Source organism: Mytilus galloprovincialis, chromosome 4, assembly GCF_965363235.1.
Source record: "Mytilus galloprovincialis chromosome 4, xbMytGall1.hap1.1, whole genome shotgun sequence".
Classification (NCBI taxonomy): domain Eukaryota; kingdom Metazoa; phylum Mollusca; class Bivalvia; order Mytilida; family Mytilidae; genus Mytilus; species Mytilus galloprovincialis.
The window spans coordinates 29846458-29865545 of record NC_134841.1 but is presented as its reverse complement, the minus strand read 5'-3'; the positions used below and the strand labels follow the sequence as shown (position 1 = coordinate 29865545).

Genomic DNA, 19088 nt, shown 5'->3' with positions numbered 1-19088 from the left:
TGTTATAATTACGAAATATCCGTTAATTGAACTTATTGCATGTTTTATCACTCGAAAAAGCCCGAACTAAACTCGAAAAAAATTGACCAAATCACTCGAAAAACCACGATCATAGCCGGACACTATACCTACCGTGATTATAGGAAAACGAATAAGAATAAGAAAATATAACAGATAATACATTTAAATACATACTTATTTTAATATATACCGATCGTTCGACTATACTCGCTTAATTTATAGAATGTAAGTAGAATGTTATAGGATAAAGATTAAATGAAAGTCATGTTTATATAGGAATTATAACTTTAAATGATTTTCTGAAAATAAGAGGGTGACGTCAAAACATGTCTGTATGATATAAATAGAACATAGGAAGTAATGGATCGCGAGCTAGCAGGTAATTTGAATAAGTTGTTTTTAAAAAGGAAGACATGTTGAACATTTTGATTGTTTTTCACATCTAGACAATGGTCAATAGAGAATTAAAGGTATGTTTTTCACCTGATTGTCTATTATATTACTTTAACACATTCACAATAACATGATAACTCCTATTTTAGATGTAAACAAATTTATATTTATTGAATGACAGGAATGATTTGCTCGTATATTTTTTTATTGTTTAAAATTGTTCTTAAGAAATTGTCAATGTTTATCAGAAAACTGTCTTCTCTTCTTTAAATTTAGTTTATATTAATTTGTTAATTACATTGGGATGTTCATTTCTGTCATATTTAATGTATATTTGTTATCAATAAGACCTCTTGTAACACATTAAAAATGTGTCTGAGTGTTTTCCTAATAAATCTTGAAATCTTGAAAATCTTGAAATCTTATGTGTCAAGCGTTTCAAACATTTTAAGTAGCCACCGAACTTTATCATTGTAACAAATTGTCCAAGTTCATGAATCAACAAATTTGTTTTTATTTATTGACCTTGTCTGAAATTTAATTCAACAACAATTTATTCATTAGACTTCCACTTTTGTGACGGTAGTGATACGATTGATCCCTATTTGATCCTATTTCTTCAATGCCATTTTTATATCGCCTGCGACGAAAATGGCGAAAATCGAGACTTGGGATTACTTTTCCAGCGAGTGTGACGGCGTCACCAGTTTTCTGCACAAGTTAGTTTGATATGAACTACCTGTGAAAGCTCATTGATATTTACTAAGTAGTTGCATTACTATGAGTACATATCCGTCTGACGATTATTTTGAGTCCCTGTCCGTAGGAAATGGTCCAGTGACTTTGAAGCAATTAGCCATTTTCAATGTTAAGTTTTCTGCTTAAGTTAGTTTGATATGATATATAGGCTACTTGTGATATGTAAATGGAACAACACCTCGATTTGGGCAAAAACTACAGTTAACAACAAATACAAAAATGCTATCAATAACAGTTAACATAGTAGGTTGAAAACAGTTAACAGTTTAAATTTATCTCAGATAACAGGGTGTTGCCCCTCTGAGTCTCTTTAAACAATCAGCAACGATATTTCTCTTAACTGTCTGCACATCTCAGTTTGTAGACCATTTCAGAACCTGCCTTCTAGATCATGTGTCAACAATTTATTTTTAAAGGACCATGTACATGAGACATGATATAACAAGGATAAAAAAAAAAAAGAAAAAAAAAAAAAACACTTTAAGGTGGTACATACCACTACAGGGAGATAAATCACGCTCAATTGATAAGGAATAACTAGTATTAAGCCTCTCAATCATTAAAATTAGCGTTTGTCAAACTGCTATATTTCCAATGAAATTTTTCTAATACAGTGTGTGGTTCAAGTTTTTTGTAATTTTGTCCTTGAAAAAACGTATATGAAAGCGCTCAAACATAGATTTGTTGCAATTTTATCATATATGTTAACCTATTTATTTGTGATTTAAAATATGCTCCTCTCACCCATAAATTATTATGTTTATATATTCACAAATTCCTTAGCCATTTTCATGTAAAGCTTAAGAAAGACATATATACTATTAGGATAAGAAAAGGTTTATATATCCAAAATTGTCAACACACAAAGCTCTTACTTGTGAGGGCTCAACCCGAACTGAAACAATTTTTTATGGTTGACACTTTTTGGTATCCACCTACTACTCTAATGATTACAATTGTTTTATTATAAGAAACAAACAGCAAATGAACTTTTAAGTCATTGAAGATGTACTTGGCCTCAATGTATTTTTGCTAATTTTAAAGATACCATATATATAGCTCCTGTAAGTTTGATGTTTACTTGATTACTCACGACAGATCAATTCTGTAGTGACTATTCGATTGTAGATACATAATACAATACCATTTGCCAATAAAGAAATACGAAGTAGAGAAAAACAACTACAGCAAAACACTACACAGAAAAACTAAGATTGGTAACACGGACCCACCAAGACCAGAGATGAACTCAAGTCCTTAAGAAGGATAAGCAATTTCGTCTAAAACAGTGGAACCCGTCGTATTAATCTTTGTATGTAAAATACGTTCATAAGTCGCAATCGAGCAGACTTGCATAAACTTTGTCTTTGGTGTCCGTCCCCCCCCCCCCCCCCAAGCCGATTGAGATAGATATAGTCAACATAACTGTCAATCTTTTAGTTCTTAAGCAGCTGTTTTGGTTTTACGATTTATGATTTGTCCTTTCTAAACAAGATATTTGTATTTGCATGGAATCAAACGAATGGATGACAACTGTCATATTCCTGACTTGGTATAGTCATTTTCTTAAGTAGACAATGGTGGATAAGTATACGTTTATTTTTTTGTAAATAAATTCGTTTCATCTGAGCTTTTTGTTTTGGACAACGGATAATGCTGATAAAATAGTGAGTGCTCTGACTTATTTGATAGTATTATATAATTCACTTCACCTAAAAAACTGAGTACAGTTATCGTATTAAGCTGTGGCAGGAATTTAAAACTGTTGATTGTGGTTCTTCATAAAACTACAGTATGTTTCAATGATACTGCTTTTCTAAAAACTTAATCCTATTGTAGATCACATGATATAAAAGAATATGTCTGGATACTATGCTGACAATGCATATAACAGAAGAATGGGGAGAGCTGGGTTGCCAAAAGGTAGCATGCCAATATCACGGGAAGGAGTATTCCTCACACCGAGAACATATACCAGTAACTCCTATACAAGACTGGACCGGGAACTCTCACAGTTTTCAAGTTTCTCTGGATTGCTGAACAGTTATAGATCAAGCGACAGTGACAGTGGCTTTGGTTCATCATTCTCGTCATCCTTCAGTTCACCTCGTCAAAACCCATCACATTCAGACGCTGGCACATCTTTCAGTTCACCTCGTCAAAACCTATCACATTCAGACGGTGGCACATCTTTCAGTTCACCTCGTCAAAATACATCAGTCGATTCACCATCAAGATTTACAGCTCATCTAAGGGACCGTTCTATTGATAGTGGTATCGGGTCGTCATTTTCTAGTCCTTTCAATTCACCACAGAGAACTCCTGATCGAAATGATGTATCTTGGGTAAGAAGTTTTTCTGCATTTTACCAAAATCCAATCAGTTTACATTAGTACACTGTTACAGTACTAAATCCATCATACATTATTGACCAGTTAAAAATTCTAGAAACTTAATTGTACATTTATCTTACCCTGTTTGCAGTTGTTTATAATTAGTTCAACAAAACAATATAAAAACGTAGAATATCATGCTTATCTTCTCTAATAGCAAAGTGTGAAGGATTCATCCATTATGTTTGAAGGATTTGAGAACAATTTCTTTGATTTGATAATCCCCAAAAAAGATATTATCCTTTAAATACACCTTTTTCTTTTCATGTTTTTAGTCTGATGAATACAATAAATGGACACAACTGAAGATACACGAGGAGGATGAGAAAATTGCATCTAAACACGAACAACAATGGCAAGTTATGAACCTGACTGATGAGATATTGATGAGAGAACTTCAACAATTACAGGTAAAGCTTCAACTTTTATCTGGGTGCGAATCCTCATTTCTCAAATATGAATGAGGTGGCGTAAAGTAAAAACCAATCATTCAACGCAAGGGGACGTTTTATCAATTATTATGTCATTTTTTTTATACTTGGTTTCCTATCTTGAAATTCTTGAACCTCCGTTAACTATCTACGGGAAAGTTGAAGGATAAACATGCTTGTGAAGTAAGACTTCAAAATCTGCTGCAAACCGTAGGTATACACGTTAGAGATTTCAATAATTTAATTCATTGGGTAGTTCAGAGACAAATAATACATTTAATGTATAAATTTTCTCTGGGTAGTTGTATTTTGTTTAATGTTTAATGCGAATTAGAATCCCTTCGCTGTGACAACGACTTAGGCTTATCAGTTAAGGCATCAAATGGTTAAAAGTTCTCCAAGTATTTATCTCTCTCTCTCTTTCTATGAATATCAGCTCTTAATTTTCCTAATATCCCGAAACTTTGAAAAATTGAAACTTTGAAACTTTTTATTTCACTAAAGGCCTCACATGAGGCATAATAGTACAATAAATTTAACAAACAATAGTAATGCATGAACTAACATATATACATATTAAGTAGGTGTATGCAGATGAAAGAGTAATACATTGTATCCATATATTATCATTTAAATACAGACATAACAATCTTGCAAAATTTTGCCACCCCAACAAGTACATACTTATCTTGACTATTCATTAAATTTGACAGGCTTACAGTATTTTTGTTTATATATATATGATAAGGTATAAACTTGAGTCTTTCTTGAGTAAAAAAAAAATACAATTAAATATATAATGAAATTCATCACCAAGTTCTTGCTTATTACAAAGATCACAAATTCTTTCAGCTCTATTGATACTAAAAAAATCTACCAGCTTCAATTGGCAATTTATGGCTACCGCATCTAAATTTAATAAGATTATACAGCAAGTCAGGTGGAAGTACAGTGAGGTAATTCTCAAATTTAAAATCAGATTTATAATTACGGTAATTAATACACTTCGGTGAGTCATATACTTGTAATTTCCAACCTTCTACAAATTTTTCATGAAGAACTTGCTTTACATTTTTAGACAGGCTTATATTTCTTAATACAGATTGGTCATACCAATAATTTCCATTACCACATTCAATTAAAATATCTTTTGTATATAATAACCATTTAGAATGGTACACATCATCTTCATTCAGTTTATGCAACATATCATACAATGTTCGAGATATTTTCTCTTTTTTGCCATTTAAAATTCGCTGCCAAAAACGAATCATTCTAGCTTTAATACATATAGACATGGGTGTTCTACCAAGTTCGCCATATAAAATATAGTTTGGCGTACATTTTTTAACCTTTAATATATACTTGCAAAATTCTAAATGCAAAGACTCAATAATGTCATTATTTTCATAACCCCATACTTCTGCACCATATAACAAAATAGATGCCACCATTGCATCAAATAATTGCAACAAAATATTGGCAAACTAAGCTTTCTCGCTTTACATAAAACATAGAACATAGCTTTTCTAGCTTGTTGTACAAGTCTAGCCTTAATTTTGTGAAAAGTACCTTTTCTAGAAAAAAAAAGTACCCAAATATAGAAAATCATCTAACACAGCTATTGGTTCATTGTTATAGAAAAATTGAGTGTTTTCACATTGCCTGTTTTTTGAAAATATCACAATATTGGTTTTGGCTACATTAACACTAAGCTTCCATGTTTCACAATACAAATACATGGCATTTAATGCAGATTGTAATTCAGTAGCAGACTCAGCAAATATAACAGCATCATCAGCATATAATAACAAATACAATTTAAAGAAAACTTTAATATCATCATTATCAAATAATAAATGAGACATATTACATATATCAGAGAGACCATTATAAGCATGTGACAAAAAATCTGTCAAATCATTTAGAAAAATTGAGAACAATAAAGGTGAGACATTCTCACCTTGTCGAACTCCTACATTGGAGGCAAAAAATTCTGAAAAGTTGTTACCAGATCTAACACAAGACTTAGCATTTTTATACAAGTTTTGTACAATAACAAGCATTTTACCTTCAATACCATTACGTAACAGTTTTTGCAATAACAATACCCTGTTTACAGAATCAAAAGCTTTTCGATAGTCTACAAAAGCACAGTACAGTTTTTTCCTTCTAAATAAATACATATCAATAAGGCATTTTAAGTTAAAAATATGGTCAACAGTACCATAACCTTTCCGAAAACCGGCTTGCTCTTCACATAATAAACCCAAACATTCAAGGTAATTGAATAATCTGTTATTAAGAATACATGTAAATAGTTTGCCATAACAACTAAGTATAGTGATACCTCTATAATTGTCCGCATTTGCGGTGGTCACCTTTGTTTTTGTATATTGGACATATAAAACCTTGAGACCAAGAATCTGGTACAATACCACTTTCAAAAACAATATTAAAAATCTTGACATAAACAGGCAATAATTTGACAGCTCCATGTTTCAAAAATTCATTTAGTATCATATCATTACTACAAGCTTTATCATTCTTTAATGTTTTTATAGCATCTACAACATCTTTTTCACCTTTATGCTCATGAATAACGGTATTATATTCTGTAACATTATCTGGTAAAACAATATCAATATCATTTACATCATTGTTTAAATTTTTAAAATGATCAAAAAATACATTCATAACTCCTTTTTGCTGGGTAGCTTTACCTTTTTCACAACCTTTATTTAGTAGTGACCAATATGATTTAGGATCTGAGGTACGCAGACCTCTGAGTTTACCTATAAACGCCTTTTGAAATTCACAAAATTGCTTTTTCAGTATATTCTTATATTCCTTGCTTTTACGTACCAAATCATTGTTATTAACAACAGAACGTACTCTATAATGGTATTTTTTTTGCTTTACGATAAGCTTTGCGTTTTGTATAACATTCACTGTTAAAATATTTTTTACAATGATTATATTTTTTACAACCATGTTTCTTGACATTGCTAGTAGTTTTAATCAACATATCAGCACATTCAGCAGCATTCTTAATAATACTATTACAATTTTCAACTATATCATGAATTATTACAATGTTTGTATTTTTGGGATCAATGTCTGCCAGTCTAACTAAAAGTTCATCTATCTTGTTAACATCTAGGTTTTCTTGGAATACTGCAGCCCGGTCTCTATACCATTTAGGTTTGATATGTGATTCATTATCACTTTTTTCTCCACACTGAACACAGTCAGATCTACCAGTAGTATCAGCACACTGAGCGATATCACAATAACATGAGTATACTTATTCAGTAGCAAACGTCTCGTATATCATAGGAGAAAAGTATTTACGTTAGAAAACTAAAACAAACCATTACATTATCATTCTTTATTGACAGGTGGAAGAAATAGAGAAATGGACAGAATTCAAAATGAAGACAGAAAAAGAAAAAGAAGATATATTTCGAAGGAATCAGAATGAAGATTTACATAGCCGAAAAAAGAAATTTTCTCTGAATCTCGTTGAATTACAGGTAAGATCTGATACATATGATATAAAGTTGCAAAACTTATAAGTATTTATGACAACCGTTTATTTTTTCTTTATCATTACATTACACATAAGTTAAAGGACATGAAGTACCAGAGCTTGCAATCGAAGCTGCTTTAATCAATCTGGAGTTTGCTCCTTGAAAAATTGATAACATTGTATTTAATCAGCCAAAATCAGGATTTATTGCAAAATATTTTTTTCTGTTTTAGCAAGAGGAAATGGAGAAGTGGACTATTTGGCTAAGTAAAGTTGAATATGAAGCAGAAGAACGAAAGAAACGTCAAAAACATGCTAGTGAAATGAATACGCCTTCCTCTGAATTTCAGCAGTTTTGTCAGGTATAAACTTATGGATAGGTGTTTTGAATATTACAGCTTTGGATAGACCAGTTTGCTGTTTGCATTGTCGTTTTATTTGAAAAAATCACAAAAATACTTAACTCAAAAGATTCAAAGCGAAAAGTCCCTAATCAGATGGCAATATCAAATGTATCAAACGAATGGATAACCACTGTCATTTCTATCGTATAGATTGGCGATTGTAATGTGAGTTAATTGAGGCTAATGATATTTAAGAGTATTTCTACTCGTAGCAAAAATACTAGTAAATAAATTTATGATTTATGAGAACGTGTAATAATAAATAATTTATATATTAACCGAGGTTGCAATAAGATTTTTATTATGATGCAGAGATAGGGGCGGATCCAGCTATTTTAAAAGGGATGGGGTGGGGTGGGGGGTTCCAACTATATGTCCCCATTCAAATGCATTGATCGGCAAAAAAGGGGGCTTCCAACCCTCGGACCCCCAGCTGGATCCGCCAATTAGAGACCCAAAGATGAAATGTGGACTTGATGGCGAAATTGTACAGATCTAGACACGACAAATAACCAAGAAAATATTGCACCCGGAATAATGACGATTGTTAATCCACAGGTACATATGGGTGTTTTTGATAGTTGTATGATCTCCATACTTTTTCTCCTTTTTTATCGACCCCTTGTTGGTGTATTTAACGGATAAATTGGTTCCTACCCTTTCTGTATTTTTTCACAAGTCAGCTGAATAGATACATGCATACTGTATGTTTTGTCTTATTCATTTACATTGTAGTCTTTCTCATTGAACAGAAAAGTTCATATATTATATAGACACCTGTACATTGTTGCAAACTATATACTCATTTTTTATGGTTATATTTGTCGTTCGTTTGCTGTTGAATTGACGCAATTTTATAAAAAATGAGTCAATCGTCTTAAAACTTCAAAACCCGAAGTGAATTGAGAACATACGAAGAACTAATTATATATACCAGTACTTTATTGTACTTTCAAAAAAATCAGACAATTAAAAAGTAAAATCACAAAAATACTGAACTCAGAGAAAAATGTAATCGGAAAGTCCATACTCACATGGTAAAATCAAATGACAACACATCAAAAACGAATGGACAAAAACTGTCATATTCCTGACTTGGTACAGGCATTTTCAAATGTAGAAAATGGTGGATTAAACCTGGTTTTATAGCGCTAATAGACCAGCTTAAAAACAAATTAAAGATTAGATATAAAACATCTAACTTAGTACAACAGTAGTTTACCGATGTTTAGATGTCATAAATCCATAATGAAAATACAAATCTAGGTATAAACTGAAGGAATCGCACGACCCCAAAAGGAGCGATACGTAGTGTGTCTATAGGATAAAAAGCACCCACTGCTATGCAACCACCATACGAATTCATACTCCATAAAACAAATCACAATCATTTATCTAATGATACAGAGAACAACAGATGAAACATGGACAGGATGGCGGAATCCAACGGACCAAGAGAAGACAGACGAAATGCCGAATAATCAAGTCCCTTACAGCTTTTGTTATCAGCAGAATCTTGTGTACGGGACACCGACCAATGTTAATTTAGAGGTATATACAGTGTTTTGTAGTAGTTATATAGGTTTTACTTTTGAAAAAGTGACCCTATGCATCACCCCATGCGAATTAACATGACTTAGTCAAATGTCACATTCCAAAATATGAATCAGTAGTTATAATTACAGTTCATGCGACTCTTTTGGTATCTAAAGAACAAGATTTACATCGATAAAACATGTGATTAGTTGTATAGGTCAACCAATCGGTACGGTGGCCAATAAACTTATGTGGTGTCTTCTGAAACAGAATAAAGCGATTGCAGACATATTCCTGTTACAACATTACTCTTCGACAACTACAAGTTCGCAAAATGTAAAACAAGCATCAATCATCTACGATAGTAGAGGGGCATTATGTTTTCTGGTCTGTGGCTCCGTTCGTTCGTTCGTTCGTTCGTTCGTTCGTCCGTCCGTCCGTTCGTTCGTTCGTTCGTCCCGCTTCAGGTTAAAGTTTTTAGTCGAGGTAGTTTTTGATGAAGTTGAAGTCCAATCAACTTGAAACTTAGTATATATGTTCCTTATTATATGATCTTTCTAATTTTAATGTCAAATTAGAGTTCTGACCCCAATTGCACGGTCCACTGAACATAGAAAATGATAGTGCGAGTGGGGCATCCGTGTACTGGGGACACATTCTTGTTTTTCATAATCTGAACCTTATTTTAATTCGTATTGACTTTTTTGGAGTTGTCGATGAAAGCAACATATTTAGTATTTCAGTTCACATCATTGAGAAAAGCACATACATAAATGTTTTGAATTATAGCAAAATGGATCAATGAATCAATTTAGTTGTACGTTGTTACACACATTTGTTCAATGATACAGGCACCAAAAGATGAAACGTGGACAAAATGGCGGAATCCGACAAATCTAGAAACGCCAAATGTCATGCCAAGTCACCAAGGCCCTTTCAGTTATCAAGAAAATACTGTGGCCGGGACAACGACGAATGTCAATTTACAGGTAATTATAAAGTGTTTTTCAGTTATTTATTATTGATTTCTGAGGTAAAAACTAGTCTACATAGAACAGGGTTTCCTTGAAAAAATCAATACTCAGTCAAAATTCGAAATGAGGCCACAATGCGTAAGACCACAGGTCATGCGACTATACTGGTATCTAAAGATTTACGACCATAGATCTCGATTATAAGTCTTTGGTGAGTTGATACATTGACAAATCGTATCGGTCATGAAGTACGGTATGGTGCCCATAATACTTCTTAACTATGCATCTTCAACAGGAATCGTTAAACACATGTGATTGCAAACAATTTTTTGTTTAAACACTTATTAAGAAGTTCACAAAAAGTAAAGCAAGCAACAATATTAACTATCCAATCAATATTCGATAAATTTAATTTTTCAAAATAGTAGGTCCCATTAATGACGAATGAACAAAGTGTTTACATGATACAAAGTGCTATAACATATTAATTAATTGTATGTTGCTACAAACATTTGTATTATGATACAGACACCGACAGATGAAATGTGGACTAGATGGCGGAATACAACGGACTTGGACACAACAAATGTAATTCCAAATAACCAAGGCCCTTATAGTTATCAGAATTATACTGTACCCGGGACAATGACGAATCCACAGGTACATATCATTTGCTTATAAATGAATTACCAGGCTAATAACAGTCTTCAGCTTCAGTGTATAGACTATAAAAAAGTCAACGTGTTCCTAAAATTTAGTTAAATGTATAGGTTATAGTCCATTGAGTGGGTAAGTTATTCAAAGGGTGGATAAGTTATTCAAAGAATGGTGATAAGGTAAAGTAAGTATACAAATCTTCTTCATACATATTTTGAAAAAAAGTATTCCTGAAGGTGAATTTGTAAAATATAGAGACCAAGACGGTGTAAAGGACATTATGATTACACACATATTTTTAACTCATTATTGGGCAATATTTTTCAGACTTAACACGTTAGTTCTCCAAAGATAACTTGTGCATGACATATTATCAAAAAACTTTTTTGTGGGGATTAAAAGGGATGCATTTTTTTTACAAATGAAATGTTTAGCTAGTTATAATTAAAATTAGGTTTCACCCACCTGTTAATGTTTTTCAGCAGAAAATGTCTGTACCATGTGACTTTTTTTTTCTATTTGTTTGGTGTGTTTTAGATTTTGAATTTGCCATTTGGTTAAAGACGTTCCGTTTCGAATTTCCCTTAGAGATCGGCATTTTGTTATTTTACTTGTTCATGCTATTTAAATTGCAACTGCACCGTGACTGGATAAATAATTTACAATAGTATTTCAAATTTTTTTTATTTCTTTTATTAGTATTGTCGAACAGATAAGGCCACGATATTTGAACAAATTTCCATTTCTAAATGGGGTTTGGGAAAATTGTTTTTACACACACGGATTTTAACGTGTTAATCATATGATATTTAAATAGGAATTAGTAAATTTAATATGGACTAAGTGGAGAACAAACGATGAGACCGACACAACAATTATAAAGGAAGTGGAACAGGTATTACAACTGTTTAGTCCCAGGAATAGATTACCTTAGTCGTATTTGGCACAACTTTTTGGAATTTTGGATCCTCAATGCTCTTCAACATTGTACTTGTTTGGCTTTATTACTATTTTGATATGAACGTCACTGATCAGTCTTATGTAGACGAAGCGCGCGTCCGGCGTACTAAATTATAATCCTGGTACTTTTGATAACTATTACAGAGAAAGAGAAAGTCTTGCTGTATAGACTAAAAAGTCAAATCACGAAAATATCGAAAATTCAAAACGGAAAGTCCCTCATCAAATGGCAAAATCAAAGCTCAAACATCAGACGAATGGATAACAATTGTCATATTACTGCCTTGGTACAGAATAAACGAATGTATAAGCAGGGATATCTTTAAAAATAATTCGTTGCTAATAAAAGTTCAATAAAACAATATATGTATAATATAAAACAAGAATAATAGTTTTCACATCATCATAAGGACCATTTTTATTTTCATAATGTTTATTGAATGATTATAACTGTATAAGATCAAGTCTGATTCTCATTTTTTTTTATAAATATTTATATTCTAAATAGACATCAGAAAATGATATATGGACTAGATGGCTGAATACAAACGACCATGAAATAACAGAACAGAATCGCCAGTGTTTTAGTAACCAACAAACTTTATCTGGAAAAATGACAAATCTAAATTTGCAGGTACATATAAATAAAGGCATTGGAAGTAAACCGCTGTTTAATATTGATAAGTCGATTAAGCGAAAATAAATCCGGGCTACAAACCAAAACTGAGGGAACCAATCAGCTATACAAAAGAACGGAACAACACAAACACTTACTGCTACAAAATCTAACGCCAGCATGGTGAAAGGAACGGATTATTAGATAGCAACTGCCTTATTCAAAAATGTAGTTTTTTTATACTCGATAAATCAAAGTGATGCATTTTCATGTTTCTCGTTCATCAAAATATATTGTCAATCTGTTTGTCTGAGTGTATTTAATAATAATTCAATAAAACGCTATTAAAAAGAAACTCAAAATGCGGAGTAAGTAGTCATTATATATTTTTTAAAGATTAAGTAATACAATAAATTTTTAATTAGTTGTGTTGTTTATTATTATTCTTAGAGATTAAGAAGGAATTGTATCAAATTTGTTTTTTTTAAGGATCAGTGTGGAAATCAAGCCTTACTAGAACAAATGCCAGAATCTACATTGATGTCACAACATCATGAATCAAAACAAGGATTTCAGAATATAACAAACAAAGGTTCAGAGTATCAGGAAACAATGCGATTCATACATACGGGAATAGAAAACTTTGATCTTCAGTCCAATACCGAAGATGAAAACGTGGACAATACTTTAAATAAAACTACACTTGACAGTAGTCCTCATTCAGATTTTACAAATGATAATTATGTACAAAATCTTAAACCGTCCACGTCTTACCAAGTTGGTTCGTCACACTATTTGGCAGATACACATAGACCCAAACCTGTACAGAAGAAAAAGAGTAGGACGACTAATAATGATGCTTCCTCTTCATACTTAAAGGCAAGAAGGAAAAGCAATGATCATGGAAAAGAAATCCGATTTTCTCATCCCGTAAGTATTAGTTTGTATAACTCACAAACTGTTATCAAAAAGATTTCTTTAAAAGACTCATTTGTCCAAGGTTAGCAGCTTTAGTTTTACATTTGCATTTCGATGCTTTCGATTTAATAAAAAAATTTGGTATGATTGCCAATGAGACAACAGTTACTCCCCACAAGAGACCAAAAATGACACAGGCATTAACGCGTATAGCTTGTTTAATTTTATTTGTAGATCCAAGAGAAGAAAACTTGAATGTTTATTTGTCAAGTCAATTTTACATGAAGATATAAAGACGATATATAAAAAAATATGCATCTTATTTTTGAGGGAAAATAAAACTCTTCATATATTGCATGTGAATAATATGGACTTCGTCATATCATATATCACAATATATTAATATGGCGATTTTTTGGGGGAATATACCCAACAATTTTTATGTAAACGTTATTCCTACAAAGCTTCAAATTTAAATCAGCTTTGCAGAGCCATTATTTTCTCAAATGCATAAATAAAATAAAAATGGATTGCTATTGAATTTCGGAGAAAAACGAGTGTACGTGTTCGCTACCTTTATTAACTATCAAATTGAATAAACAATATGTTTTTATTTTAAGGAACATAGTTTAAAATTACATACGTCTGCAATCAACGAAAGACAATTTAAAAGCTCGAGGCATAAGGCTCTGAATGACAGAAAAGATATGACAAAAACAAAATCAAAGATAGCAAGCTATACCATGAAAGGGTATACTGGAATAGTAGTAGATGTTGAAAACATCGAAATGATTCGACCATTAAGTGTACAGGGGTTTTGTATCGCACAATGGAATGACACAATTGTTGTTGCAAAGATGATTGATGTACGTAAAGTCTCAGAAAGGACAACAACAAAATTTCAAGATGAAATATTGTTATCAAGTGCAATAGAACATTCAAATATTGTAAAATTTCTAGGTGCTTCCATCATTCATCCAAACTTGTGCATACTCACCGAATTCATGCAGACAAATTTATACGAAGCACTTCATATTAAGGAAAATATTAAATTTCTTGAATGGGAGAAGGTCAAACTTATGCAACAGGTTGCTTCGGGACTTGAATATCTTCACAAAAAAGACATAGCACACTGTAATCTAAAGACCCTTAATGTTCTCCTTCACTATACGCCAGGTTCGTCTTTAGTGGCGAAATTAAGGGACTTCAGTCATAGCGTAAAGATGTTGAACGAAACAGAAGAAAAGTATATGCGTGCTGACCAGAAATCACGTTATTCTGCGCCAGAAGTATTGTGTGAGGACTATGTTAACATGAAGTTTCTTAAAATGGCAGACGTCTATTCATTTTCATTGATAATATTTGAAGTGATTTTTGAACAGGAGCCTTTCCAAACATTGGATATTTCAGAAGCCGAAAAACAGATTCGCGAATCAGGTTTGACACCTACAATACCAAGAAATGTATGTGTCAACAAAACCTTACTGAGTTTTATTGTGTCTGGATGGAATAGAGACCCTACTCAGCGTCCGACTATTAGACATTTTGCAAACTATTGTCTTGGGATGGATAATATATACACAAAGTCTAACACCCAGGACAAAGATATCACCATTTATTTTTATTTTTGTCTATGCTTTATCGGATTTTTATGTTTGGATGAGTTCATATTTGATATTATGTCAACATGCAGTATAGTAATGTTATTTATGTTTGTTCTCTCGTGCATTATATTGTTTAGATCAAGTAGTGTCAAACTTACGAACACAAGATGCTAGTCTTGAATGCACTGGCTCAAAGACATACAAACATAGTATATGTTTTAGGAATACAATACTTTTTATTTGTATTTACGAAGTGATATCTGTAATAAATGATTAGTAAATAGTTATCAAATGTACCAGAATTGTAAATTGTGGTGTAAAATAATACCGTATTTATGATTCATGCATTTATTTATTATACGTTTCTTGGAAATGATAAATAAGTAAATTACTGAAAACAATATTTCATTTGCATGTTCAACAATCAACATACAGTACTTAAAACATAATTATGGGTGAACAAATTGGAGAAGAATCTAGTACATAGTCTTATATGCAAAACTTAGCAGGAGTAGATTCTAGATTCTCGGTTTATTTCTGATATTTATTCTTACATAATTGATTTTTATAACCCTATATGCTAATATTGCCTATGTAAATTAAAATTGTTTGCATGCACATTGAACGACAAATTTATGTGACGTATAAAATTTTCTGACGTCATACACACAAATCAATGAATGTGTTTGTAGATAGATGTTTTTGTGTTCTGTTAAATTGTTCGTTTCAAAATTGTTATACGATGATGACTGATGTACCCATATTTTGACTATTTTATTTATTGTGTCTGTTTAGTTTAAGCATCAATGTAAATATAACGGAATTTGATGAGATTGTCATCAAAGTGAGAGGGTTACCGCTATAAAACCAGGTTTAATCCACCATTTTTTACATTTGAAAATGCCTGTACCAAGTCAGGAATATGACAGTTCTTGTCCATTCGTTTTTGATGCGTTTTGTTATTTGATTTTGCCATGTGATTATGGACTTTCCGAATTGACTTTCCTCTAAGTTCAGTATTTTTGTGATCTTACTTTTCTCTATTGATTTCATCATATTATTGTACAAGGCTATAGAGCTGTTAGCTTAGTAGTGTTCCTTGAGATTTGTGATGCTTTTCTGTGCGGCAGTACTTAATCAATAGCTGTTGCTACTTTAGCATTTTTCCTGAAGTAGCAAATAATTTTACCGTTCAGGTAATCGATGCTGGTGCTACCTTAATTTGTTCTCCATAGAGGAAAAGTGCTTGGTATGCTGAAGTTGCTTACTGACAACATATTTGTTGAATTTGGAGGTAGACCTTTTCAACAAAGTGACGGCTTTTCTATGGAAACGAACTGTGTCCCTCTTCTTGCCAGCCTTATCTTTTTTCAGATGTGCCGGAGTTCTTTCAGCCACTTGTGAACAACCAAAAAAAAAGAGAAGCCAGATCAATTAATTTCACATTCAGATTTATTTATGATGTTCTTTCCATTAACAATCCAAACATTTTCTGATTGGGTTTTAGAAATTAAGAAACAACAGACACCACTTCCTCTGCATTAGTTTTAGCCTTATACCTCGAATTTGACATAAGCTGTCATCTCAGTCATAGGCACTTGTCTCAGATTTCTATATACCTTAATATAACAAGTGTTATTTTAAGGTATATATATATATAAGTCTATAAAAAGGACCAACCAGCAAGTTTACTACGTACCGGATCGTCTATTATAGGCGATACTATGCAGATAAGGAAAAAATTACATCAGTCTAAAAATTTGCACAACGGTACTGATATAAGATGTTATTATACGAAAATGTTGTTATTAAATCGTGTAACACGATTTAATAACAACATTTTCTTTAGACTGATATATACGAAAATGTTGTTATTAAATCGTGTAACACGATTTAATAACAACATTTTCGTATAATAACATCTTATATCAGTACCGTTGTACAAATTTTTAGACTGATAAATACGAAAATGTTGTTATTAAATCGTGTAACACGATTTAATAACAACATTTTCGTATAATAACATCTTATATCAGTACCGTTGTGCAAATTTTTAGACTGATATATATATATATATATATATATATATATATATATATATATATATATATATATATACATATATAAAATATAAGACAGGTGCCTGCGATCTCAGTACCAGGATCTATGACTAATAGGGGAAATCTTTGGTGGTATTACACCTAACATGGGAAAATGCGAATGCACCTTTGACCTTGTGAGTACTCTTCAAACAAACTCATTTATCTTATTAACATTTCTATCATAAATAAGTGAAAGTTACCTCAAAATTTTATCAATTAGCCAAAAAAGTTAACACTATAGCTATTAATGTATCAAATTAAAATCAGAAAAATACTAAACTCCGAGAAAAAAAACGGAAAGTACCTAATCAAATGGCAAAATCAAAAGCTCAAACACGTCAAACGAATGGATAACAACTGTCATAAACCATGACTTGGTACAGGCATTTTCTTATGTAGAAAATGGTGAATTGAACCTGGTTTTAGCTAGCCAAACCCCTCACTTTTATGACAGTCGCATCAAATTCCATTATATTGACAACAATGCGTGAACTTATAAAGACAAAAAGGTACATTAGAGGTATCTTCCATCCGTAAGTCATCTTTTGTATCATATTTCAACTGTTTCTAGGCAGATGAGATAAATATTTGATAATTTATAGGTCCACACATATATCATCTATCATGATGCGGCTTGATTTGGATTTTTCAAAGAAATTTTGATCGAATCGCTGTAGATGTCGCCTTACACTATACTAGATTTTTCTTAAACTATTTAACCGATTATTACTAAATAATACTATAATGCTTGAAATAATTAGTATTACAAAGGAAAATCAAAACATTCAGTGTATTCAACAAAAAAGTATTCCTCTTCATGCAATCATTTTATTTTTTAGGATTACATACCGGTATTATGTAGTCATCGGTCTTTTTTAAAAACTGTTTAAGATGACGTTAATTAAGTTTGTGGTTAGTTGGTTGTCTCATTGACGTACCCCACAATTTTCTTTTTTATATAGCTACAATATAAAAAAGAATATGTGGTATGATTGCCAATGAGAAAACTCTCCACAACCTAAACTAGTTTTCAAATATTGCCTGGTGGAAATTGTTACCTGACCAATTGATCCAAATCATAACAGACATTGTAATTGATCAATTTGTCACATGAGCCACAAATGGCAATAATTATTGGACGGAGCAATCACATAACTCTTGAATTTCGTCAAGTTACCCATTTGTTGTACTCTAACCTTTGATTGATAAATGAAAGAAATGTACTAACCTAACTTAGTTATTGTTGTATATATGTTAGTGGGTTATTCAATGAACGTTTTTCATTTGCAATTACTTACATTATATAATATAATCCAGTTTGAGTTTGTCACGTCACTCCGCTAGTGTGGGCACATAGAACCATTGTCCGTAATTTTTATCGTCACAGCAAAAACCCATATACCGTCTTAAACAAACAGTATCAAATAATAAAAAGAAAACATACGAACATGCCTAATATTATCCTTCTTCTCTGAAACACTAAAATAATCTTAACATTATAACTTTGCAGGGGTGATCAGATTAATGATCTTGTTCGATGTAAAATGGTATTTGATTCGGTATTCTTTACAGGCTTTCTGTATATTCTAGCAATTAGAATACTTCCAACTGTATAGTATATCTGTATATTCTTGTTTTCAATTTTTGGTTGATGTTTTAGCATTTCATTATTTTTAGAAAGAATTATTAAGCATCGAATACAATTTAAATGTCTACTCGAAGATGATCTGTAAGATTCAACTTTCTTTGTTCAAATAAAATTAGCAGTATTGATAATATGATAAAAAA

General features: G+C 31.8%; 1 protein-coding gene across 4 annotated transcripts; it reads left to right on the top strand.

The window, feature by feature from the left end:
* Nucleotides 1-281: 281 nt before the first annotated feature.
* On the top strand, nucleotides 282-15494 carry LOC143071832 (uncharacterized). 4 transcript variants are annotated; one of them, XM_076246433.1, is made up of 11 exons: nucleotides 282-400; nucleotides 3013-3518; nucleotides 3842-3976; nucleotides 7399-7533; nucleotides 7763-7891; nucleotides 9341-9484; nucleotides 10321-10458; nucleotides 10972-11103; nucleotides 12569-12694; nucleotides 13166-13606; nucleotides 14215-15494. In XM_076246433.1, the coding sequence occupies exons 2-11, from the start codon at nucleotides 3033-3035 to the stop codon at nucleotides 15370-15372; spliced, it is 3024 nt and encodes a 1007-aa protein (XP_076102548.1). In that variant the 5' UTR covers nucleotides 282-400; nucleotides 3013-3032; the 3' UTR covers nucleotides 15373-15494. The 4 variants fall into 4 exon arrangements, with proteins under 4 accessions (XP_076102548.1, XP_076102547.1, XP_076102549.1 ...); XM_076246432.1 differs by having other exon boundaries at nucleotides 372-491; XM_076246434.1 differs by lacking the exon at nucleotides 12569-12694 and having other exon boundaries at nucleotides 372-491.
* The last annotated feature ends 3594 nt before the right edge of the window (nucleotides 15495-19088 follow it).

Coding starts and splice junctions, on each gene's coding strand:
- LOC143071832 (XM_076246433.1), top strand. CDS start 3,033: ATGTCTGGATACTATGCTGACAATGCATATAACAGAAGAATGGGGAGA. Junction 7,534..7,762: donor TGAATCTCGTTGAATTACAG/GTAAGATCTGAT, acceptor TTTCTGTTTTAG/CAAGAGGAAATGGAGAAGTG. Junction 9,485..10,320: donor CGACCAATGTTAATTTAGAG/GTATATACAGTG, acceptor TCAATGATACAG/GCACCAAAAGATGAAACGTG.